We start from the raw sequence: 25,592 nt of genomic DNA, 5'->3' as shown, positions 1-25,592 counted from the left end.
GTGGTTCAAACTTCTTCCATTTACGGATGATGGAGGCCACTGTGCTCATTGGGACCTTCAATGCTGCAGACATTTTTCTGTACCCTTCCCCAGATCTGTGCCTCGATACAATCCTGTCTCGGAGGTCTACAGACAATTCTTTGGACTTCATGGTTTGGTTTGTGCTCTGACATGCACTGTCAACTGTGGGACCTTATATAGACGGTGTGTGTCTTTCCAAATCATGTCCAATCAACTGAATTTACCAGGTGGACTCCAATCAAGTTGTAGAAAATCTCAAGGATGATCAGTGGAAACAGGATGCACCTGAGCTCAATTTTGAGTGTAATGGCAAAGGCTGTGAATACTTATGTACATGTGATTTTTTTTTTTTTTTTCGTTTTTGATTTATAATAGATTTGCAAAAATTTCAAAAAAATATATTTCACATTGTCATTATGGGGTATTGTGTGTAGAATTTTGAGGGGAAAAATTAATTTAATCCATTTTGGAATAAGGCTGTAATATAACAAAATGTGGAAAAAATGAAGCGCTGTGAATACTTTCCGGATGCACTGTATATATATATATATATATACAGTATATATATATCCTTTTTGCTTGCTTGTATAAGATCCAATTGATCTAACAAGGGATCGGAAACAGTTTTGATAATCCATTCATCTTTCAATCATTTTCTTTTCTTTTTAATGGGGCAAACGGTTTCAGATTTCTTATGTGAGCATGTCTCTTTTCTTTGTCTTGCAGTCTAATAACGCCAAAATTGGGTATTTTGGGTCTTTTATCTATATTTTACATACTATAGTAAAAAAAAAAAAAAAAAAAAAAAGACAAATTTAATTAAAAAAAAAAAAATCAAGCAGATTGATCAGTGGCCAGCATTTAACAGAATAACTGAGCCTGAAGTTGAACTATTTCTTTGAACACGGTCAGGATTTTATTTTGAAATCGCTGCTGTGACGCTTGTCCAAAAATGAAAACTGCGCTGCTGCTCCCACTGGCATCAATGTAGTGGTAAAGACCTTACTGGCTGAGAAAAGGTTATTTTTTATTTCTGCTGATCAGCGGAACCGGAAACGCGGGGATTAGAGTGTTTACAACTCCTGGCATCCAGGGTGCACCCGGCATCAGCCTGCCATCCAAAACAGGCGCACGCAATTTGCATTTGCAGGCTGGTGCTGCCTGGGACAAAACGCGTCTTAAAATAGTGGGGTGTTTTGCTTTCTTTGCCGTGGAGGAGTTGTTATTGTAGCTGTGTGATATCCGTCGCAGCGTCGGGCCACCCGCCATCTGTGGAAGTGGGACAAGGGAACAGATGGCGCATCCAAGCCCGGGCTGCAGGGCTGCTGACGCTGACCGTTGGAACGCCACTGAAGATGAGTATCAATCATTGAAATAAAAAGCCTGCCGTTGGCTGTTGCACAGTAGCCTATCTTCTGCAGACTTCACCATGCCAGAGTGACTAGGAGAAAAGTGGAGGACAGGAAGCATCGTACTGAACAAATTCATGCGCGACGATTCGACCACTGGCATCAACTTTAATCCCTTTTGACGTGTCTCTATCTCGGTGAACAATGGTTGACAACCGCTACGCCACAGCTCTGGTCATCGCCTGCGTGCTGAGCATCCTGGCCACCGTGTATCTGTCGGTGGCCATCGGGACGCAGCACTGGTACCAGTACAGCAGCCCCACCGTGCGCGGAGAGGCCAACATATCCGAGCTGCGCTCCCTGTACGAGGAGTTCATGGACGGGGAGTTTGATGAGAAAACCTACAGCGATACCCTGTTCCGCCTCAACGGCACCGTGGGCCTCTGGTGGCGGTGCGTGCTCGTCCCTGCCAACGGTCACTGGTACAAAGAGCCAGGTACGTTTATGTAACTGACCTCACCTGCCCAGTGACGCCTCCCTGTCACTCATATACAGAAGTTTCAAACTATACAGCAGCTCTGCTGCCTGACTGTGCAGAGCCTCTTGTCTCGGGTAGATGCCATCATGCGTTGCTCAGGAACGCCTTGCAGCCAAAACCCTGGTCTTGGCTGTAAAGAAGGGATTCCTCATCACTGATTTCATTCTGAGTGTGTGCCTCCCGTGCACTGCCGTCACATTTAGGCCACAGAATTTGGATTTTTATGAAAAACAAATACTCAAAGTTATTTTTGAATTTCATAAAATCCTCCAATCGCACTTAAGTTTGGTATTAAATTAATGTGGATTTATTTTTTTCCCCCAGTTTACTGGAGATTAAAAAAAACACTCAGATCCTGATATGTCTCATAATCAAGTCTAGATTACCCCCCCAAGGGTCTCAGATTTTCCCCATCTCGTTTCCTCTGTAAGAAATCTGCTCTACTGAAGTAATGTATCAGCTGACGGGTCCCGGATCTCCCTCATCCATCTTGTGGCCCTGGTCTTGTAGAAAATACTCTGCGTTAAAATTGACAGTAGTTTGAAAGTGCGCTCATTTATTGTAAAGTCATGTGTTATCAAATTGCTATCATTTTTCTGAGCATCAAGTAACCAACACACATAATATTATTCTATCATATGAGAAGTCTGCTGCATGGCTTTCATCATCATAAGGGCTGGCAATCATCCTCTGTAATAATTCATCGATTGTTTAGAGTGTAAAATATAGAAAGTGCCATCATCATTCATTGAAGCCCAAGCTAACTTGTTCAGGTTGCTGCTGTCTGACCAACAGTCAAAAACATTTGAGTTTAATATCATAGAAAACTGATGATCTAAACCATTTTTGTTTACCCAGAATTACACAACTAATCATTTATCAACGCTGTTGCAGCTGAATTTTCCGTCAGCCCACTTATTGATTAATCAGCTAATTAATTCAGCTCCGTAGCACCGGTTGGTTTCTGGGTGCCTGGAAAAATAATTATCGTTTAGTGGTACAGTTTACAGGAGTCCCAGCAGCATGCTCACAGTCAGTTTAGTTTGCCTAAAACAACGCGTTCAAATCTTTTTACAACTATGTGAAATAATGCCGCTGTTCTTTTTGAGTGAAAGTTATGACCCACACACCTGTTTTCATTTTTCATGATTTTTGTGAACGTTTCGGGCGAGGTGCCCGCCCTCTCTGCATGTTGACTTTGAACATCTACTGAAATTAAGAACCAGCAAAGGAGTAGAAAATACACACAAACCTTAAACATGTTTGGGGTAAAAGTGTATTAATCCAGATGTTAATTCAGAAGTAATTGGGGGTATTAAGTGCTTGACAGACACTTGTGACTGATCTCTTTCAGATGTCAAGATGGTGCTGGAGTGTCGAAGCTTCACGCTACCTCAGCAGTTCACTCCCAAGTACAAAGAACCGGGGAACCACAACAGTGGAGAGGACATGCTGCGCACCTGTAAGCTCAGTCACAAGTTGTTTTTTTTTTTTTTTTTAATATATCTGAAAGACACCGCTTCTCTGTGTGGTGCATTCATTACGTGATGTTGAATAATACATTGACACCAATCAGGTTGCTGTCTTCTGTCACGCATAAGGGGTAATTATGTAAATGACTGACATGCCTTTGTACTTCCTTTGTCTGTAGACCTGTGGAGGTGCCAGTTTCTGCTGCCGCTGGTATCTCTGGGTCTTGTGGTGCTGGCAGGCCTGACTGGGTTCTGTGCCTGTCTCTGCAGAAGCCTCACCCCCACCCTGGGGATAGGCGTGCTTCACCTGCTGGCTGGTGAGACATGTTCAATTTCATCACGTAATTGGGAACTGGCAGATTTCCCCATATGAATCGCCAGTGTGGTCAATTAAGCAATACGTTAAATAACGCTTGAGGAATCCATATGTCCCGACCTACATCTAAAAACTTTATGTCACCGTGGTTCGAACTAAGTCCACGCTATTGTTCCTTCAGTCTGAGTCGCAGGTTGGAGTCCGAGTCTCTGAAAGTAGCAAAAACATCTTCACAATTCAATTAATGTTCAAAACAGAGCTGAATTAAATCCATACATGAATATGCAGTCCATCAAAACTGTGAAAAGAAGATAAGTTCAGTCCATAAGCTGGAACATAAAGAGGCTCCGTAGGGTCACTTTGTTTTATTTACCACCTGTTGTGCTGCCTCTGTGCCCTTTTAAACCTTTTAAAGCAGGTTCAATGACCTTTCGATAATCAATTCAAAACTCTTTTCTTAACAAGGAGTGCCACCACGCACACAAAGGAGACACGACACATCACAAACAACACCTGCCAGGGAACAATACTTTATTGCCTTCAAACATGCAACCAGCTTTTAAAAATTAAACTAGGTTTGAGGCAACGCTGAATATATCTCTCCTCATCTTATGCCCGGCAGGTCTCTGCACCTTAGCCACAGTGTGCTGCTACCTGGCGGGGATGGACCTGCTCCACAGGGTGTCGATGCTCCCCGACAAGGTGGATGGCTCTCTGGGCTGGTCCCTTTACCTGGCCCTCATTTCCTCGCCGCTCCACATGATGGCTGCCGCGCTGCTGGTGTGGGCGGCGCGCAGCCACAGCCAGAACTACTACCGCATGACCGCCTACCGGGTGGCATAGACTCCGACTCGCCTCCTGATCTCAAACCCCGTTTCATTTCATACCCCACTCCGACACCAAGATGCATTTTTCTTTATAATGATCTCAGAGGAATGACATGTGGGTTAATCTGCCCTCTGATGGATTAAAGTCCACATGCTCTCCAGTAAGGACCCTATCTGCTGCATTAAAAGATTTGATTTTCGTCTCTCTAGAGGTCATGGAATTAATTTGAGAAGGTCAACCAGAAAGACGTACGGAGAACCGCATATGTGCGATCCAGAGTAACTTAACACCGAGTAGAAAAGTAGTAGCTGTGTCCCGGTTTCATACCACGCAGAAGTCCAATCCAGATTCTGAACATGTAGAGCGTTTACATTGGAAGTGACGAAGTGACATTTTGGCCATCGTTTCTAGAGGTAATAATAAGATTAAACTCCTAGTTAACAGCCGACATGAAGCAACAGCAGCAGTCAGACAAGTTTTAAACTGACTGAAGCTAATTATTAAATTACTCTCCATAAAGGTGCAGTTTTGATTGACCACAAGTGTGCACGCACACTTTTTCTTTGCAGTGAGGGGCATTTCTTGTGTTCTTTCACTTTGACTTAAGTAAGGCTTGTTTTTAGTCCTGTCGGATTTGATTGTAGGAATGTTGCTGGCTTCTTATTGTTCCTTGTACAAAGGTATCATAACGGCAGATATGCACATCACAGGTTTTAAAAAAATAAAAAAAAGTATCATAAAAAGATGCAATTCGCACTGCAACGCGGGCAATTTAGAAAAAAATATGTGGCGTGGGGCTTCATCCAAAAGAAATGACACCCACAACTCCCTTAACAAGAACCGAATTGTAAGTATGCCTGCTAAATTTAATTGAATCTTGATCGTGTCGCTGACTTGTCCGACAATGCAAAAGATGAGCTCAACTAAAAAAAATAATAATAATAAATCACCCAAATAATGTAGTATTAATAAACAATAACCTTTATAGATTAGCATACACATTAGTACATGCTATGTATTATGTTAAGTTTGTGGTATGGAACTGGGAAACATGAATTGCTTTAAGTAACCTCTGGTGGTTGAAATTTTCAAGTCTGTATCACCTGCAACGTGACCAGAATCTCAGCTGGGTGCGGTCACATTTGTCCTTTTGTTGCGCTTTTAAAACACCTGGCAGGAGACATTTATTTTGAAAGGGGTTTGCTGTTTTATAATCAGTCTTTTACGTCAGCTGTTTTGAAACAGAATGTGACATCAATTAGGTAAGGGAGACCATGACTATTACTGTATTTAGGTTTCTGTTATTACCTTATATTTACATTTCTGATTCATTTTTTGTACTTCAGTGATATTTATTTATATGTGGCGATTATTAAGGTGTTTGTTTATAATTTGTTTACCCAGTGTGTTGTTTTGTTTGCTATTTTCACACATTTTTTTTAATGGTTTGACTGATTTTGTAGAAAAGATGAAAAAGTAATCATTTATTCGACGTCGTTGTGCGAATACACCCACTGTTTTGTTCACCTCACACGCTCATATTAATCCTTTTTGTGAATTTGGGTTTATTATTTGGTATTTATTCTTATTTATTTGATTCGTATTTATTCCTGGGTTAATTTATTAATTCTTTTGTGTTATGAACAATATGAAAAAACTAAAACATGAACAGATTCAACAGGATTTAAGGGGAAATTGCTTTTTCCTGTTGGGCATTATGAATGTACTTTAAAGGCCATATAATGATAAGCTACAGTATTCCTTTGCACTTCAATTAATTTTGAACATATCCTGAATATTGCTATAGCGATCTGTAATTTCTATTTTTTTGACTTTGTAAATAGCCAAGTAATCATATACATTTGGAAAAAAACACCATTAATAAACATGATGCCATGCTAAATGTCCTCATAAATATATAGAGTAACACTGCTCATCAGATTACATAAATGCCATGAATATCTGTGAAATGATGCACTATTAATGGTCTGAGTTCTTGTGATAAATCGGACTGTATTTCACACGTTCGTTCCCCCAAGTGTGCGCTGAAACGGTTCATAATTGTCTAAATATCGTGTGCGAGTGTGTGCAAGCGTACACATGCTGTCATTTCAATAAAAGCTTTCTTAAAAATTTATTTCAGAGTCACACCAGTCGTCACTCCTCTTCCTCCGATGCAAATCCCTGTTCGTTAGCTCGTTGCTCCTGCTCTGTCTGCACCCGGACCGCAGGGATCATCACGCGCCTCTTCCTCGCCAGGGAGAGCGCGATGCCCTTCTCGTAGTAAGCGCATTCATTGATGAAGAAAGGATAAAGAGGCTCACTGCCTTTATACCTCAGCGTTTCCCCTGAGAACGTCTGGAACAGCGGGTCTTCGGGGTGGAGCAGGCAGAAGTCTCGGTCCTGTGAGGACAAGCAGACGGGCTGATTGGTAACGAGCGACACGCTGAGGTTTAGCGGCTGTAAGGCGGTCTCCACTTTTACGAGTGAGGTTCATCAAACAGGCAGAAGTGACGACGCAAAAACAGCTCAAGACTGGAATAGGGAGAAACAAGTAACTTTAGTTCCTCCACTGCATGTAGGTCAAGAAAATCTGTCGTATTGAATATAGTTCATTAAAAGCTCCAAATATCTCAGAATGAATCACTGCTGCATGGATACTCAATGCTTTCTCCAAAATGTCTCTTGATTTCCATCCAAAAAGTGTCAACTGCTGTCTGTATCGCTAAATTTGATCTCTGAAATCCATACTCTTGGTTACTTTGGACATTATTGCTCTGTCAAAATGGTTTGAAGGATTTCTGGATCTTCTCAAAAACAATATTTCACAAAGGTTGATGTTCTTTTTATCGTCATTTTTGATTAGTTGCAGTGGAAATACACAGGAAATCCAGGAAGAGATAGGTGGTGTGACATTAAACAATTAAAAGTGTCCTGTTTTAATTTGAACAATAACTCTACACTTTTGTTTTTGTACTTAATACCAAATTATATATTTCTTTCTTTAACGTTTACCATGTAAAATGAAGAATTACCCAAAAAAGGTTCATCTTTATCTAATCAAATCAAACTAAACAATAGCTTTTGATATTTAGTGGCGTTTGTAGTTAAAGACGTGTATTGGACTCCTTCACCTTCATATAAACAGCCAACTATTAATTCCAGAAGATTTGAAATGGTATTAGAAGCATTTTGGGTTTGTCACTCGTCACGACTGCTCTCTGGTATGAAGCCTTTTTATAGTAGAAGTCCCACACGGTGTTGTTAACAATAAGATTTATATTCAATGAAAGTGTGACACACACGGATTAACCAACAAATATACATTTATATAACAGCAGGTGAGGCCACTTACTGGATATTAAATATGATTCATGCCTGCATAAAACGCCTTTTAACAAAGGCTATTTGTCCTCGGACTTAAGGCCTTTCTCCTCATTTGTTCATATCTTTGTGGAATTGAATATGTCTCGTGCTTTATTGTCGGGTAGTTTATGTTTTTGTTGTTTACTAAGTGATTATGATAGTTTATAACTCGAACAATTGGGATTAAGTAGTAAGTGTTTAACCACTGAAGCCACGCGTCTCGGGCCGTACCTGGAGATGAGGATGAATGGCTGCCGTGATGTTGTGAGTCTCGCCGTCTCTCGGGTAGTCGATGTGTTTAACCATGGTGAACATATCCACAAATCCTCCTTCAAACACAGTACCTGAGGATGAAAACAAACGAGGGTTTAGGAGATGCCCAATTTTTTTTTTAAAGCCATTTTGTATTTGTGGAGCCAAGCGAAAGTACTCAGCTGGTGACCTGTGTTTGATTGTACCCGAGTTGAAGAAGCGGACCCAGTCGAGCGTCTGCTGCACGGCCACTTTCATCGCTGTGTAGATGTTTGACCTCACCACACCGTGCGGCTGGGGGCCGATCTCCATGGCTTCAGAGAATTGATTTTAAAAGGCAACCATCACACACAATCCAGCATTCAAACTGCTTTTGGTAAACTTGTTTTGCAGTAAAAATGAAAAACTTACCAAAGCCGTGTTTTCCCACTGAATCAAGGGAATATGATTCTTTATTAGAGACATCAAAATGGATGAATCTCATTGGTGTATCTGGCATCTCCCTCTGAGGAAGATTGGATATTAATAATAACAAAATTCATTTGTATAGCACTTTTCATACAGGAAGTGCAGCTCATAAATTTTCATAAAAAATAAAAATAAAAATCTGAAATGTAATTTGAAAATAAAAAAAATGCTTCAGAAAAAACAAAACTAACAAAATAAAACAGCGTTTAAAATATCAAATGAAGCAAAATGCATTTTAAAAGGTGCATTAGTAGATAAGTGCAGGTAAGTTGCTAATTAAAGGTTAAAATAAAGGCATATATATACTTTCTTTTAAAAAAAAAAAAACATCTACTGCGCTAGCTGACATGTACAGGTAGTGTGGTGTCGTAATAATGTTTGTTATGTGCGAGTGTAACCAAACATGCAGGAGGAATTTTATTTTAAGTGTGCATAAGAACCAGTTTTACTTGCCTGCAAGTGTTTGAATATGTGCAGGCAGATCCAGTCACAGTCAGAGTATGCGATGACACACAGGCCCATGTTGGCGGTGGTGTTGTGGAGGTCGCAAACAAGATCCACTGCCTGCGGGCTGCCTTTGGGACCCAGCATGGCGTTCAGCTCTCGGGACCTGATGATCTCGTAGGGGGTCCTGTCTGATAAGGGACCGCTGAGGGGGGGGGGGGGGGTAGAAACAGGCACCTTAACATCATCATCAGAACTGTGCGACATCAACCTCCTCTCGTCGCCTTACTTGAGGGTGGCGTGGGTGAAGCAGCGGTTCAGGTCGGTGTCGACGTATCTGCGGCACTGCTGCATGGCCCGCGGGTTCGACAGCACCATCAGCGCGGCCTCTCCGTCCTCTCCGTCCTCCCCGTCCTCGCCGCCTCTCTCCGCCGCTCTCCTCTCCACCTTCAGCGTCTCCCTCACCAAGTACACCCCAGACAGCTCGTTGCCATGGGTACCGCCACACACCGCGACCCGGGACAACCTTGGCAAGCACACCGCCTCGTCCACCTCCATCTGACCCGCAGGCGATCACAGATGCGGCAGGGAAAAGTGCAAGAAATTGCAACAAAAAACACAATCACAAGGGCAAGAAAATAAGTGTACATGACGCATCCAGCTTCGAGCCGAAGACGTGCACAGTTTGGGTTGCAGTTTCTCTACTTGTATCTGGTTTTATTCAGCACGCATCGGTGTCAAACGATGTCGAGCTCCAAATTGAATTTCCCCTAATTTGTTTTTCTCAGTGGGAGGTTTCACTTCTACCAGTGCTGATGTCACTGGGAACAACACTGCAACACAAAGCAGAGATATTGATGGTGAACGCTTACCTCGCTTTTCTGGCTTGCTGAATACTGTAAAGGGGCAAGTCCGGCTTAAAACCCTCTTAAAACACTGAACCCTGGATCAGCTTAAAGTCTGTTTACGGTCTCTTGGGACGAGGCTTGAGGTAAGTCAGGGTCAGCTTCACGTTCACAAATGCTCGATTAAATGAATGAGAAGGAATCATACTGTGCATCTTACCCTACGCACCCTGGCTTGTTACCTTTCTCTTCCCTCTCCCCCCTGCCGTTTACCCTCTTCCACCCTCTCTCAGGCTTTCATGCAGTTTCACTGATTCAGCATTCCCATCCCTCCCTCTGTACAGGCTGTTTTGCTGCCCGTTATGCAAACTCTAACCCGGCTCTCAACCACCTCTTGTCCACTGCACTACACTGTAGCCAGGGTGTGTCCCGAGTGTGATGCAGTGCATCAGTCGCTTCCTTTTGGTCACAGCGGCTGGGAGTTTAGCCGAAAGCCAAAGCCCCTCCCCAACTTTCCCCGGCTCCCCCGTTCCTCTCTCTGCCCCGTGTATAGGATGGTAGGTTCCAGTCTGCCTTTCAGAATTTTTTTTTTTTTTTTTTTTGGCTAAAAATAAATCTGCTGGCATGACACAGCAGAAGAGGCGCCCGTGATGCGAGCAGGGGAAGAAACGGCTCTCGTCGCCGGGAAAATAACGAGAGAGCCACAGAGAGAACTCAGATTTGAAAGCTTAGGATTTAAAGGTGACTGTTAAAGGAAAAGTGAAAATAGCAGGTGACAACTACATTTCCTTCTGTTGTTTTCTTTCTTTAATTGGAAGTGTGCTACCTCACGTACAATTGTTTTCTGTTGCAGAATTGTCTAGTGTTTTTGTTTTTTTTACAGCAGCCTGACTGAGAGTGGATTTTAACAATTATATATATATATATTTTTTTTTTTAGCCAAACATTTTGTATTTTAACACCAAAAAAAAAAAAAAAAAAAAACTTTTAAGAAGGATGTATTCATTTGTTGTTGTCGTTTGTTTTGATTAACTGTGAAGGAGATATGTACTTTGGTGGGAATTTGAAGTTTGGCAAGTCATGCCAGCAGCTCAGTGAGGCTGTACTAGGACACGGTGGTGCTTTGAGCTAAATGCTAACAACACCATGGCAACCACTGCCTGTGCGACGCTGTGACGTTCAACGTGTCCACCATTTTAGTTTAGCATGTCGGTGTAATAACAACTGTTAATTCACACAAAGTCCAGCGGTGGCTAAAGGGAATGGGGAGTTTGTCATGTAGGTGTCTGGTATGAACCAAAGTATTAAACATTTAAAAAAAAAAAAAAAAGTTTGACCCAATAATGGCGCTGCTTTTGACTTTATGGATATAAAAGTGTAACATTTGTTTTGCTGCAATTATAATAATAACATTTGAATTTGAAAATTAAATAATTATCGTCAAGAATATTGTTTTTGCAGAAATACTATATAATTAAAACTTTTTATTTCTTGTTATTTATCAGATGACATATTTGTCAATATTGACATGTCTGCAATTAACCATGAGTCAGTATTCCAGCCTGGTTCTTACACTATAACAAGGATCTCTGGCACACGTCAAATGGGATTTCCATGCATGTCATTTGCTTAAAAATCTCATTTTGTTAGTCTGCACGCTGACGGAAAACTACAGTACGCACCGTTTTAAGATGATCGACCGTATAACAACAAAAAAGAAAATGTTCCTAAAATTGGAAATGTTTTAACAAATAAAATTAAGGCACAGTATGAAAAGCTATTTTGTCTGACATCACAGCATTTATTACAGATGTTCTTTTCTGTGTTAATACAAAATACTGAACAATGTCACGTACTTAAACTCCCTTTTTTTTTTTCTGAAAATGAAGACAGTCATCTTCCAATATTATGAGGGACCAAAAATACAAGAAAAAAAAACCTACCTTACAGTTATCAATACTATAATAAGAATTTCTATACACTTATAAAATCATAGTTATTTGCAATGTTTTTAAATTCTTTGTTTCTTTATTCTTCATTTTTAAGTACACTTGCAAACAAAATTATGAAATGCACACACACACACACACACACACACACACACACACACACACACACACACACACACACACACACACACACACACATTATATCCCATGTTTTTGGTGTCAAAGTGTATTTGCATATGTATGAAACAGCAGATACGCAGTAGTGTGATGTTCGTTTTCACCGCCGCATGTACTTGTTTTCTTTTGCTCATTTCTCTGTGTTACTGTCAACACAGAAATACACCCTTTTTAAAAATCCATTTGTACTGCCATCTGACTTGGTCATTATTCACTTTATTGGCAAAATGGCAAAATATAATTCCAACACTGTGAAAAAAAGGTAATTTCCTACATTTTTATTCAACAAAAATGTACTAATGAGATTTTCTCAGCAGCGGGACCAGCTTTTTTTTTTTTTTTTTTTTTTTTTTTGCCATTTTGCAGCTTTGTAGTCATGTTTCCAACTTTTCTTTTTTTTTTTTTTTTTTTTTTCAAAGATTTGGAAATTGGTACAAGAAACCGGCTATAAACGTCTGCATCGTATCCACTGGGGTGTGACGTGAATACAAGTGAGAGAGCAGGTTGCTCGTTTCTAAGGCGAAGAGAACGAGTGTTCAGGCCTCACAGCCACACCATAATTTTCACCGTCATATTTTCTATTAGGCCTTGGTAAAGAAACTATAAAACATGACAGTGTGGAGGGTCAGTCGGTACTTCTGGACAATCTTCTTCTTTTTTTTTTTTAGCATACTACACTGCACAGTGGCTGTGTTGTATAGTGACGGAAGAGCAGATTAGCAGTCGCACACAAGCAATCTAGAACCTTCACTTCATTACATTAAGACACTAAATCAGAGATGAACAAAAAAACAAAAATAAATCCTTGCTAACGTCTTGAAGGCCACCAGTTGACAATTAAAATGAAAATTATTTTAATCATATTTATATATAAATGTATATATTAAACAGGTTTTACCCCCCTTTTTATTTTTTTATTTTTTTGGGGAGTTGTTACTAATGCGAACAATGCTGTGGATGACGATAGGAACACGACCTTCTCACACAGGGTGGAATCAGCGCGAAACCTCTTCTGCTCCCGATCCGACAGACTGAACGCACTCGAGCAGAGAGACTCGGTTGAACGATCGACGATAGATTCGGAAGCACTGCTCGTTTCATTTCCTCCCCTCCTTACGCTTACTCCGACGCAAGTCAACGCGGACATTTTCCTTCCAGTCCTCTCCGATAATGTGACGGCAATAAAAAAAATAAAATAAAAAAAAAAGGGGGCAGATGCTTAGACTCGAGGAACCAAAGTGGGATGAGGGAGGGAAAATCCTGCTCTCCCTCCGGATCAGACAGCAGTGACCGTCCTGGAGATCTCTTAGAACAGAGAGCCGCTGGAGGGGAGCAGCCGTCCAAGTAGGGGATAGACAGGCCTTTGCGTAGCTGTCCACCAGTCGGCTTTGATGGTCAGTCTCTTCGGGACACTTTTACAGTCAATACCGAGGTCAAAATATGTCCTGGCAGTCCTCCCAGGTGCCATGGTCCTTAGCTTCCCAGTAGCCTCCCTTATAGATATGAACTGGCTCACCTGTGATCTGGTCCTCGCAGTGCTCGAACCAAAGTGCCTGGTAGTTGTCATGAGGGGCGCCTAAAAGAGAAGAGAAAAATGATGAAAGAAAATCTGAGCAGACAAACACAAATCAAAGCATGAGATAGTCACAGCAAAGGAGATTAATGATGAAGATGAATACTTGCTTTTTAGGGCGGGGTCAGTAAGAGAGTCCTCATCGACAGCTTGTTCGGAAGAGAAGAGGGGGGAATCACAGAGATTTTTTTTTTTTTTTTTTTTTTACCCCTTAATTCCAAGATTTTCCCCATGCAAGGTAGAGACGATTACAAAAAGAAGCAAATAGGTAACAGACTTGACCCTCACCTTCTTCTGATTGGCTGGAGGTGCGCTGGCTGGCGGCCTCCCTCTCCCTCTCGCGCCGGGCGCTGCGCTGCTTCTCCTCCAGCCGCTGCTTCTCGGCGTTGGCCTCTTCCCAGTGGCCGTCCTCCATCAAACGCTGGTCGGGTCGGCGTCGGCTGTCGGTGGGCGCCACGCCGTCTTCAGGCTCGTTCAGGGTCAGAGCCAGGGCAGTGAAGTAGTACATGGTTTCTGCCCCGTCACTGTGGGCGAACAAAGGTGAGGGACAGTGGCACCGTGTCAAAACTTTGCCGGCTTTACGCTTAAATGCCTTAAACATAGACAGAAGTAAAAACCAGCCTAAACCTTTGATTTGAGGATCATCGACAAAGTCTTTTTCTTTTTTTTTTTCTTACTCCTTCAAAATCTGAATTGTCTTCCAGGAACCAACAAAATCCACCCATTAAAAAGAAGTTAGACAAGCTGACTCACCTGCCGAAAACAGACTTAATGGGTGTTATTTATGGACTCTGCGTGTGACTCAGGTTTATACACACCCAGCCGCACAGTACTCGTACTTACGGCAGAGGGTTTCTCCTCCACACCTCTCTGGCTTTGAGGGTTTGATAGACGGTCTTCTGCTTGCCCTCGGTGCCGTTCTCTCCCCCTCGGCTGCTCTGCATCACCCTGGAGAACTCCATCTTCTCATCCCACGTCCCCGACAGCACGTAGTGGGCCTTCCCGTCTTTGTCCATCACCACACCGGTCACCTGAAAACAGGAGGGACGGCGGGTATTGAGAGGAGACGAGCAAACGGGAGTAAAGAATCATGACTCGTCGAGAATAAGAGGGCAGAAATAGCTTTCAAGTTTTCAGAGCAGTCAGAAGCTATAACCTTCGTGAGTACGTTTCTAGTCCACAACAACACTTTCGTTGCTCCCCAACACACCTACTTATCAGATTTGGCTCCCAAAGACTTCTTTCTGTTCCCCAAAAAATTGACTCAAACTTTGATGTGCGCCTTCTGCTCTAGTTTCATGCGCGTCGGAAAATTGCAGATGCGCCGGACAAGTGGTTCACAAAAACACGTGTAACTCAGAGGTGCCGATGTTGATCAAGTGATGAAACTTGGAATAGTTAGGTCACAAAAGTTGTTGCTTCTCCTTGCTCTGCGCTCCGATAAGCAGTCTTTGAACTTGTCGTGTGTGAAAAGAAGCAAAGAAAACGGTAAAAACTTAAGAACAGCTCTAAAAATGAAGTGCTCGGCTGTGCAGGGAGTCAAGAAGCAGCTTACTGTGTGCAGTTGCTGAACCTAATTTTTGAGACTCCAGCTCGGGTTCTGTCAGAGGGTTCTCCAGCTTTCTCACCTTTCTGGCTACATCTCTGGAGAAGTAGCTGTAAGGAGCAAACTTCAAGTGGCAGCGGTCTCCGGTGGTGTGGTTCACTACGTCGATCTCTCCAGACTGCACGGAAAACACAAAGACTTTAATGGACTGTTCTTTTAAAATGTACCAAAAAAAAAATGTAACTTCAATTTTACGGTCAGACAATCCGATAAGACTTTTATTGTGCGCTGTTTTCACAGAATTCAAATCTTTCATTTGTCACATGTACGCAAACGAAATGTGCAGTAAAATGCAGCACGGTGTGTTTTCTGTTGTAAAGTATTGTTTCGTGTCCACATTGTGAATTGATGTTGGGATACTTCAAAAAAAAAAAAAATCCAGTAAATCGATGTCAAACTTTTAAATGGTCTGACATTTGGTTGTGCTGTTCCTACCGTGAGAGACAGACATTTACTGTCTCACTATACAACCTTGATGCAGGAAATGCTGCCGGTCTGGTCGTGGTTTTACTGGTTTTACAAGATTTGTCATCGATTGAACGAAGCAGCTCTAACCTGTCCCGTATCGTTTCAACTATAAATACGGACGTAGATGTATTTCTATTGTGGTTATTTTCCCTGTTAACTGCAATGGTAAATTTGAAATGACATTCTTCTCTACCTGCGGAGGGGTCTCTGTCAAACTCACCTGATCGATCCAGAGTTTTCCCACGATAATGTTGTGCACTGTGGTGGTAACTTTCTTCCACGTGTAGTGATTGTTGCCCTTCTCAAAGATTGCGTGAATTGTGCCTGCGAGGAAATGCAGACAGAACAAACAACAAATTAATTCAAGGTAACAAAAGAAAACCTTGTTACTTGGCACTAGTAATCCCTCTGTTAAGAAAGGCGTGACCGAAACACACCTCAAGCTTTTACTTATTAATCTGTCATAAGAATGTTTTGCATGATTGGCCAATGACCTCTTTTATCATAAAAAAAACCAATAACAATTCACACCTTCCTCCAATGTCATAGTGATACCGCAGGGCATGCTTTACTTCCTTCTGCACCAGGTTGTCTCTTACCTAAAGGCATGATGGAGAGGTATTTGCCTCTGAACTTGCTGGCGACAGTGATTTCCTGCCTCAGGGTCCAGCCACGATCTGAGATCGCATGATGAGCCGCTGCAGGAGGGTGGTGACTCACCTGGGAAAAGTAAAAAAAAATAGCTCACTAAATGAAAGAAAATGACTTCAGGCATTAGAATGTGATACTTGAGTGCTATTGTTCGGAGGTTTGGGTCATCAATCGGAGCAATGACTCACACAAAGACTAGTTCACATGAACAAACAAATAAAAAAGCAGCGCATCAAAATCCACGCTCTAAATCTCAAACCCAAGTATACTACAATGTACAATGGCATTCAAGAGTTTCCCCCACTTGCCCAATCTCATTCAAAGCCTTTGTGATTGATTATGCATAGGCGCGCGCACGCACACACGCGCGCGCGCACACACACACACACACACACACACACACACACACACACACACACACACACACAGCCTTAAGCCTCCATTCTGCGTCCTCCACAATCATCTGTTCAACACGCACCACATTCAAATCACTGCATAGAAATTGAAAACAATGATATTATGATTTTATGTATTTGACCACCACCGCTTCTCTAAACCGTAATTGAATTAAAACAAACCTTTCTTTTCCGGATTTAATTTGGCTAAGACTCATGAATTCTACTTCTTTAAAACATGTGCAACCTCGAATACATCCCCCCCCCCCCCCCCCAAAAAAAAAAAAAAAAAAAAAAAACAGGAAGCAAAATTCTCTCCAGATGCTGAGTCTGGGATTTTTCAACTCATCCCTCCTGACATTCAGACATCTTTCAGTTTCACTTCCTCATTGAAAGGCTTTCTATTTTTCCAAGTTGCCTTTCTATTTATTTTTTCCCCCCTCTCACCTGCTCACAAAGGGATCGGTAGCCGCTCTCTCTCCGGCGGTCCAGCTCATACGTTTCCCCCAGCAGAGGGTTGAAGGGCTTCCCCGTGCGGTGGACGGTGGTCGAGTAGGAGGACACGGAGAAGGCGGCCACGTAGCACATCTGCTCCAGGGAGCTCTGGCTCTTTGCGGCCTTGTCTAGCAGCTCGTGGTACTCGAGGTCCTCGGACAACCGCTGCAGCATTGAAATGGGCTCGTTGAAGTTGACCTGGGAGGAAGAATTATTGAATATATATTCATATTTATATCATTTCAAGAACTCAAAATGTATAGAGTTGAGCCTTTTGGTTCTCTAACCTTTAATGTGCGGGACGCACAAACATCTGGAACATGTGGACGACGGGAGAAACTTAAAAATAAGGTGTAAAATGTTTTTACATAATGTTTTAATGCACTAACATTCGCATTAATTTACTCATTCAGTTTGGCTATTTCTGTCTCTGGCTCTTATATTTATGTATACAACAATATGTGGCACTTTTAATGTGAAAACAGTCTAGGAACGCCTCCCTGGAAAGATTGATAAGGTTAACTTTTCCCGTCATGCTTCATCTTTCTGCATAACAACAGGTTCATATTTGGTACCATTTATAATTTGTTTTATTGCATTTTATATTGTATTTTTGTTTCTGCACGCTGGGTTTAATTTAGTTTTCTTCTTTTATTTTGGTTGTTTCTGACGGAACAAATCCCAACTAAAAATGCCGTAAGAACGACGCCACGAATATGAACTGCTAGTATCAATTGTCTTGTCGTTTCCTCTGCACAAAGAGAGATGAAAGGTCTGGTAAAAAAAAAAATATATGTCCGAGTTGTGAGACAAGCGGTTGTCGTGGCACGAGGACTCTGAATTCTCCGAATAAACACCTGCGGTATCATGGGATTACAATGCTGACAATGCGATGACAGGTTCTTTCGTCGATCTGTCGGCAGATCGCTGTGAATCTGATAAGTGGATCGCAGAATGTTGCTCGCCTCATATTGTAGAAATGCCACAGATCACTGTTTTGGTTTGAAGAGAATCCCAGTAACACGCTGCCGCCATCTTCTGATTGACGTGCCCTTTGGCAATGTGGTTAGCTTTTTGAAGTTAACATGTTTTGATTGCGGGCGCACTCAAGGGACACGAGAGGAGCATCTGACAGGTGACTCATGCGACCGAGTGAAACACGCCCGAGAACCCAGCGGGCGGATTCTTAAACACAGATTAACTTCCGCAAAAATAACTCGCAGCAGCGTTTCTCAGGAAGACAACGTACTTGTGGTGCTCGGAGGCACGGCGTGCGCAGGGCACTCATTGAGCGAGCTTGTTTTCTACAATTGCACAATTGTTCTCCGCGGTGCATAAGTGGCCGAACTCATTTGAAAAGTGTCAAATGAAGCGTTTGAATATAAGAATAATAAGATTTAATATTCGGTCTTTGCCCTTCGATTGGGACGGAAATTGCAGCATACGTTCGACCAGCGGTGTGACTTTGATCTCTCACTCAGTCACAGACGCTCGCTTTATAGCTCCGCCCCCTTGTTGCGGTGCAGCTAAAAAAAAATATTGAATTTATGTCATTTACCTAATTTATGAGCACCTGTTTCTTTCTAATTGTGAGAGTCTCTGCTGCGTTTTGCAGGCATTGACAGCCGCGTTAGTTTCTGTCCTCTGATCTCTGAGCGAGGGGAGATTGCTCACTCGTTAATCAATAGCGTCGTTCTTTCCGACAGATTTAAAAATAAATAAATAGACAAAAAAAAAAAAAAAAAACGCAGAAATGGTTGGCTAAATATAGCGTACGAGTGGGAAACACCGCTCACAGGCATCGGGATCTTGGACAGCTCTTTGCCGATACAGTTCTTCATGATGCTCCAAAGGTTGAGGGAGTAGTTGGGTTTGTCGGAGATGCGCGTCCGCCTCTTCTTCAAGGGAACCAACTCCTGACAGGACGACTCCTGGTTCATCGCCAGAGGCTCCTCGTTCAGCTGAAACACAGACTTTTCTGTCAATAAACAGCGTAAAAGCTCCTGGAAATAATAACAGCTTTAAACACGGACGTGTAAACGTTTAAACACGTTTTACAGCCGAGACGATGCCAATAGCAACATAATCACACTTTAAGTACCAATAAAACCACCAGCCAGCTGCAGCTTTTCACTGAAACTAAGTGCACTTAGTGATCATAACTGATTGTACAGAACGTTAGAGTAGATTTGAAGTCTGCAAGTCTTCTAACGGAGGACAGACTGAAACCTACCGATTGATCATCGGGACACATTTCACTGTTGAAACCGCTGACATTACTGCTCGACCTCCTGGAAGAGATTAAAAAAATAAACATATACGGTTCACAGTCAGACTCACCATGGCATCAAGAGGACAGCTGACGGGGAAGTACGGCAGTTTGCTCGTATACTTGCTGTGGATCCACATTTGAAACATATACATATGTTTGCGTGTGTCTAAAAGGCTTCTGTCTATTTGAGCAGCTGTTTTAATGCACAAGAAAAACTGTTTAACAGCTCCAAACCATATTACTCAATTAGTGACTCCGCAACCGAGCGACATGTGAGGAAACCTCTGTGACAGAAGAACACCGTGTGCCAGAATGTCAGACAAGGAAGCGGGTCAAATAAATAAACGCACAAAGATAAAAAAAAAATTTTAAAAACACCACTGATTGAGTCTTGGGGAAATTCACAGTGAAAGAGTCACTTGTTGTTTTTTTAACTGTATTAGTGGTAAACATGTGTATGACGGGTGGAAGAGGATCTACTGACTTGTGGAACTGGGGGTCTGCAGGTACAGTGATAAACTCAGGGGCTTCTTCCATGGCATCAAAAAACTCGTTTTCGTCATCCTCGTCACTGGCCTCACCTTTTCCTGGCCCGGTGACACCTTGGCAAAAACAATCAGTTAAGATAATCACATGCCATCTTCGTAATGTTATGTTTCTCTTTCCTTTTCTTTTCTTGTTTAGTATCACGTAACTTGAGTTCTGCTGGAAACCAAGCTAATGAAATTTAAAAAATAAAAATAAAAAAAAAAAGAGAGATTGAAATCTGCTTTTTGTTTTTTTGTCTGCTGGCAAAAGGTTGCTCGGAGACTGACTTTGATTTAAGGTTGGGAACCACTTGATTAATCCACGACAGGATTAATCAACCAATCACTGCAGACTTGGAGGCTGAAGGGTTCACAAAAAATTAAATCAGTGTAATGAAGAGGATTAAAAAAAAAAAAAAGGAGGACTTTTCAGAGTGCATGTGCAGAAGAGGGAAGTGGAAAGAACAAGTGGGGATCAACTGACCGCCTTACTTTTATTGTCTGCGTTGGCATTAGACTGGGCGGCCCCTCTGAACGCTCGCTCCAGGTGATTGTGCTGTTTGGCCAGTTGCTCTAAAGTCTCCTCCAGTCTCACTCTCTGCTCCCGTTCTGCCTGCAAAGCCTTCTGCCATCGCTTGCTGTGACCCTGAGCCAGTGTGAGGAAGTCCCGGCACGCCTGAGGGCCAAAACATCAAAAAAGGAGAAGCAATGAAATCCAAGCTCCAACTTGGTATTTACAAAGTTCATTCGGCCTTAAAAAAAAAAAAAGAAAAGCGGGAGTATAGATTGACGAGGCCTGTTCTCATTGATATTGCACATTCATAACAAAGCAGGAGTAAATATACCGACGAAGGAAGTGATACTTACATTAATCATGGCATTAGAGGTGATGCGGAACAGTGTGGCCCTTTCTGTCACCTGACGAATCTTATCCCCGGCCTCTCCGGTCAGACGTAAACTGTCCAGCTCTGACAACGACCTGATATAAATAAGAAATCATGGATGAACAATTTAGACAACATTTAATCGATTTACAGTGTAAAAAGGTGTAACTTCTGTTGTATAGTCTGTATACTTTGGCTAATTGTGCAACACCACACCTAAACTTGCCATCTGAATGTCAAAACTGCAGTATAATTACTTCCAAAAAAAAAAGGTTTGGCAACTGAGTCATCTATTTTGCATATTTCAAAAGTCAGTGTGTGCGTGTTTGAGTTTCAAATGATTAATTTCTAAGTTGAAACAAAAGAGACATGAGACATGTATCAGAGCTTCGCCTCAGGACTAAAGCAGGAACGGAGACAAAAATGGGTAAAGCCTGACCTCTGGAGGGCAGAGCCGTGCTTTGAGATGAGGTCGTTGCACGTGCTCAGATCTTCCACCTTGCTGCCTAGTGTTCTGAGAGCGAACTGGACTTCTGAATTATGGGAGCCGCCGCCCTGTCCGTGAGCCGCCGGTGGGGACGATGAAGAGAAGTCGTCCCCCGAGTCATCTGTTGAAAAAAAAAAAAAAAAATCAACTTAAAATTAGTCGCACGGATGCAAATGTGACTTTCTCATCACCTCTATCTGATTAAAAAAAAAAAAAGTAATTTATGGATTTCAAAAAAAAAAAAAAGAAGCTTTTTCCCTGTGCCCGTCTTCGTGTCCTCCCCGAGAAATGTTTTACCTGACTCAGCCTGCATGCGGGCCGCCTTGGCTTTGGCCAGCTCCAGGGCCGTGATCCAGCGCTGACGCTCCACCTCGCAGCTGGCCTTCAGGTGATACGTCTGCGCCCCGCCGTTGGAGATGACAAAGTTGCAGGCGTCATCCACAGTGATGGTCGCCGTGGCCAGGTTGATCGTGCCCCGACACGTGTGACCCATCTCTGCCTGGGTCCTAATAACCAGAGGAGCTTCATTGGACTTTTTTTTTTGTAAGAAATGTAACTTAAATAGACAAAACTCGCCCAAAACTACAACAGTGGTTATTTCACAATTTTTAAAAAAAGAATTAAAAAATTTTTTTTTTAAAAAGGTGAAATTCAAGCCGGCATTATAAAGTTAGTTGTGAACAGGAACCTCAAGACAAGAGGCCTTTTACACCTCCACACGTTATCAGTAGAGGACTTGTGTATTTAGTGACTAGAACACAAGAGCATTCTTTAACGTGACGTGCAGGTTTGGTTAAACATAAGAAAGCGCTGCTGATAGGATGCGATTGATCGGCCCACGGTTAGTTAGAGGGGAGGAGGTGCAATAAATCAGCCATTACAGCAGACCAAGGCTGATCGATTTCTCTGGTGACGCAATCGGGGCTTTTACGTAATCTGTTATTTTGCAGGAAAGCGTACCTGTAGTACGACAGCAGCCCGTTGCTCAGGACAAACCACCTCCGCTGATAACCTTTGATGTAATTCGTCCACTTAAACACCCATCCTTTGTACGTGTCGCCGGCAGGGGTGGGAGTGGGGCTCTTGGGTTCCGACATCACACCCCCCAAAACCTCGAGGTACAGATTTGACGAACCCTGGGAGGGAAGACGAAAGTGAGAAATCTCAGAATTTTGACGTGACGAGACCCGAAGCGCCTCATCTCGCCTCAAAAACACCGTTTTCTTTACGAGCTCGAAACCAAAAATCATCTTGCCGAAGGAGGAGAGTTTCTCTGCGCTCGTTGGAAATTAGATTTTAAAGAGGGGCGGGCCGACGGGTACGATTTGTGACATCACAAATAGCTGGGAAGGCGATTTTCGACTCAAATAAGCGTGACGTTGAAACTTGTTTTTCTTTTTATGTGAAGATATTTTTTTATTGACCTCCCCTTCCTAAAAGAAAAGAGACAGTTCAGTCACGAAGCAGCGGGCAAAAGAAAAATACATTCACTTCATGAGGCGCGAGTGACCGAGCAATTAAATGATCCAGGTAAATAAATACAGCTCAACCCATTTCTACAGCCAACATTTATGCAATTCATCACTAGTACTGTCTCCGAGTGAAACCAAATAATATACGGATACATAAGCAAATCAACAAACAAACAAACAAACAAATCTGTGACTAGAATAAAACAACAAGTTAAAAGGGAAAAAAAAAGGGGTGTTTGTACAAAAAAAAACACTTCAATTGATGTTGAAACTTGAAACATAATTGAAATGTTTTTTGTTTTTTTGAAAACAATAAAATAAAAATAATTAAACATATCAGACTCAAATTAGTATTCACATCTTTAAACATGTGTAAAAGGGGATTTTGGGCTTTTAATGTCGGACTGAAACAATTCACACTTCATCTTGAAGCTTAAACATTTACCGTTATTAACCTTAAATATATAAATATATTGGCGTTTTTGTTTTAATTGACAATAAAAGACAATTATTAATATGAATTAAGGCACCAATCATTAATGATTGTTACTATTGATGATGTCATCGTGTTTGAGGGGGGGGATGTGATTATTGTGCAATTATTAAAAAAAAAAAAGGTCCAAGAAGAATATAAATAATATAAATAATATAAACTTTATAATATCAACACCAGCAGCTAGCCCGCGTTAGCAGCGGAGCTAAGTGGGAGTCGCGATGATAACAACTAAAAAAAAAAACCGCTAAATCTTGAAAGCTAAAATAAAAAAAATGAAAAAGATAAGAAACACGAACCGACACGGTTTTTTTGTTTTTGTTCTTGAAGGTGATAAAAAGTTAAAATAGATTTTTTTAAAAAGCCGGTAAACGTGCGCGGTCGTTAGCTCCCGTTAGCTCGGTGGCTAACTGTTTACCTTGACGTGTCCCGGTGAAGTCACGGCTAACTCCCGAGGAGGCTAACTAGCCTAGCTCCCTCAAAAAAAAAAAAAAAACTTTAAAAACAAAAACAACTAAACATTAGATGCCGACGACAACAGTAAGTACGACTGTAAAAAGTAACTGACGCCAAATAATTGTGTTACTATCCGTCAATAATCGCGTTCATTCTTACAGCTGCGTACGCTGAACAATTATCTAAAGCTAGGTGGCTACATCTAACTAGCCTAACGTTAGCTCGTTGGTTACACCCGGTGCAACGCGATAAACGTCTCGTGTGGAAACACCGCAAACTAATTGTTTCCCCTTTAAAGCCCGTCGAGCCGGTTGGTTGATGCGCTCAACAACCGGAAACCAACGTGTTGGCCTTCAAAGTAAGAGCACGTTGATTTAGTTTTGGCCATAAAACAAAACAAGTCATCTCCAGATAAAGGACGTTAAAATGTATGTTATATATTTACGATAATATTTTTGTTTATTTTAAAGGGTTTTAAAAAAAGAAGAAATCGCTCTGATTATATCTTCCTTATTTTACACATTTATTTTGTTTCACTGCTTCCTCGTATAGCTAAAGTTGCATAGCGTTGACTAAACCTTTTGTCGACATGAAATTTAACTACACTCATAATGCCAAATATTATAGACAGTCATTAGACTTCGTTATGTTTGACGTTAACGCTGAAAAGCGAAACGTTTTAATAAAATCAGCGCAGACTAAACTGCGACCCTTTAAGTTTTGATCGCCGTTCGTTTTTAATTTAATTAAACGAGAAAACTCACGAAAAGCCAACGAGAGCAGCTGCTTTGCAGTAAATATATTAACTGTTAATGTTACCGATCTTTTAAAAAAATAATGTCGAGCTTCCAAAATAAAATAAAAAAATGCGACTCCGGTGGGACTCGAACCCACAACCTTTGAATGCCTGCATCTATGCCTAGAAGTCCAATGCGCTATCCATTGCGCCACGGAGCCACCTGTTGCACATGCTCATCGATTAACAATAAGAATATAGCAACCGGACGTCTTTAAACGTAATCAGGCGTTCGTAACTTAAAAAGAAACATTAATACATTTAGAAACCTGTTGCCTCAGTGGTTTGGTGTAAAAAGGTAAAAAAAAAAATTTTTTTTTTATTAATAATAATAATAATAATAAAAAATTGAGAAAATGTTTGCAGGAAGAATTTGTATATCAAACTCTTAATGGCAAATTTTTTCTTTTAATAGTGATGTTTGGTGGTGATTTTTGAGCTTCACTTACAAAATCATTCCAGTAGGTGGCGACATAAGAAATAAACACACGTGCTGTAAAATGTTAGGTTGGGTTAGGTTAGGTTAGGTTAGGTTAGGTTAGGTTAGGTTAGGTTAGGTTAGGTTAGGTTAGGTTAGGTTAGGTAGTTACTTTATTAATCCCCCGAGGGGATCCAGCATTATTATTGTTACTATACAAGGCTATGTGATATATTTAAGATCAAATTGGAGAAATTCATGATGTAGTTCAAAATTAACATGTTCAAAAATAACATAGGGTTGGAGTTACTAATTAATTAACTAACCCCATCCAACCAAGCACTGATCTGTACTTAGGACGTATTTTCAAAATAGATTAAAATAAAAGCAATTACTTTTTTTTAATTTTTTTTTTAGGGGGGTTTTATCAAGTGCGTATAAAGCTACGTCCTTTTTTCTTTTCTTTTTTTACCATCGGCATTCAAATAAGTAAACAACAACAACAACAACAACAACAAAAAGGTCCGCAGTTACGTCTATGTTTATTTACTCTGTCCATTAAACTCCATAATAT

At 41.5% G+C, this 25,592-nt stretch overlaps 3 protein-coding genes and 1 non-coding gene across 5 annotated transcripts; 1 reads left to right on the top strand and 3 right to left on the bottom strand.

The window, feature by feature from the left end:
• Positions 1 to 1,013: 1,013 nt before the first annotated feature.
• LOC138637309 (claudin domain-containing protein 1-like) lies at positions 1,014 to 6,661 on the top strand. Its single transcript, XM_069725866.1, has 4 exons — positions 1,014 to 1,866; positions 3,263 to 3,370; positions 3,560 to 3,697; positions 4,319 to 6,661. Exons 1-4 carry the CDS (start codon positions 1,575 to 1,577, stop codon positions 4,537 to 4,539), a joined length of 759 nt encoding a protein of 252 aa, XP_069581967.1. The 5' UTR covers positions 1,014 to 1,574; the 3' UTR covers positions 4,540 to 6,661.
• Positions 6,661 to 10,361, bottom strand: LOC138637308 (N-acyl-aromatic-L-amino acid amidohydrolase (carboxylate-forming) B-like). The gene is made up of 7 exons (XM_069725865.1): positions 9,927 to 10,361; positions 9,344 to 9,612; positions 9,064 to 9,259; positions 8,554 to 8,647; positions 8,349 to 8,456; positions 8,122 to 8,234; positions 6,661 to 6,927 (listed from the first exon to the last, which is right to left on the bottom strand). Exons 2-7 carry the CDS (start codon positions 9,610 to 9,612, stop codon positions 6,682 to 6,684), a joined length of 1,026 nt encoding a protein of 341 aa, XP_069581966.1. The 5' UTR covers positions 9,927 to 10,361; the 3' UTR covers positions 6,661 to 6,681.
• A 2,043-nt stretch (positions 10,362 to 12,404) lies between these two features.
• On the bottom strand, positions 12,405 to 24,053 carry LOC138637307 (oxysterol-binding protein 1-like). Of its 2 annotated transcripts, XM_069725862.1 has the most exons (17): positions 23,767 to 24,053; positions 22,344 to 22,519; positions 21,681 to 21,889; positions 21,336 to 21,504; positions 20,880 to 20,991; positions 20,505 to 20,688; positions 19,970 to 20,087; positions 19,447 to 19,504; positions 19,010 to 19,174; positions 17,166 to 17,411; positions 16,272 to 16,392; positions 15,893 to 15,996; positions 15,227 to 15,322; positions 14,442 to 14,629; positions 13,887 to 14,122; positions 13,709 to 13,747; positions 12,405 to 13,601 (listed from the first exon to the last, which is right to left on the bottom strand). In XM_069725862.1, exons 2-17 carry the CDS (start codon positions 22,478 to 22,480, stop codon positions 13,459 to 13,461), a joined length of 2,325 nt encoding a protein of 774 aa, XP_069581963.1. In that variant the 5' UTR covers positions 22,481 to 22,519; positions 23,767 to 24,053; the 3' UTR covers positions 12,405 to 13,458. The 2 variants fall into 2 exon arrangements, with proteins under 2 accessions (XP_069581963.1, XP_069581965.1); XM_069725864.1 differs by lacking the exon at positions 13,709 to 13,747.
• A 620-nt stretch (positions 24,054 to 24,673) lies between these two features.
• On the bottom strand, positions 24,674 to 24,761 carry trnar-ucu (transfer RNA arginine (anticodon UCU)). The gene is given in 2 exon segments: positions 24,674 to 24,709; positions 24,725 to 24,761. It is a non-coding gene; the product is annotated as a tRNA-Arg (tRNA).
• Positions 24,762 to 25,592: the final 831 nt, after the last annotated feature.

This window comes from Brachyistius frenatus, unplaced genomic scaffold, assembly GCF_029030835.1.
Source record: "Brachyistius frenatus isolate BFR_SWC_R1_liver_20210118 unplaced genomic scaffold, ASM2903083v1 Contig_454, whole genome shotgun sequence".
NCBI classification, from domain to species: domain Eukaryota; kingdom Metazoa; phylum Chordata; class Actinopteri; family Embiotocidae; genus Brachyistius; species Brachyistius frenatus.
This window is presented reverse-complemented; position numbering and strand designations above follow the sequence as displayed.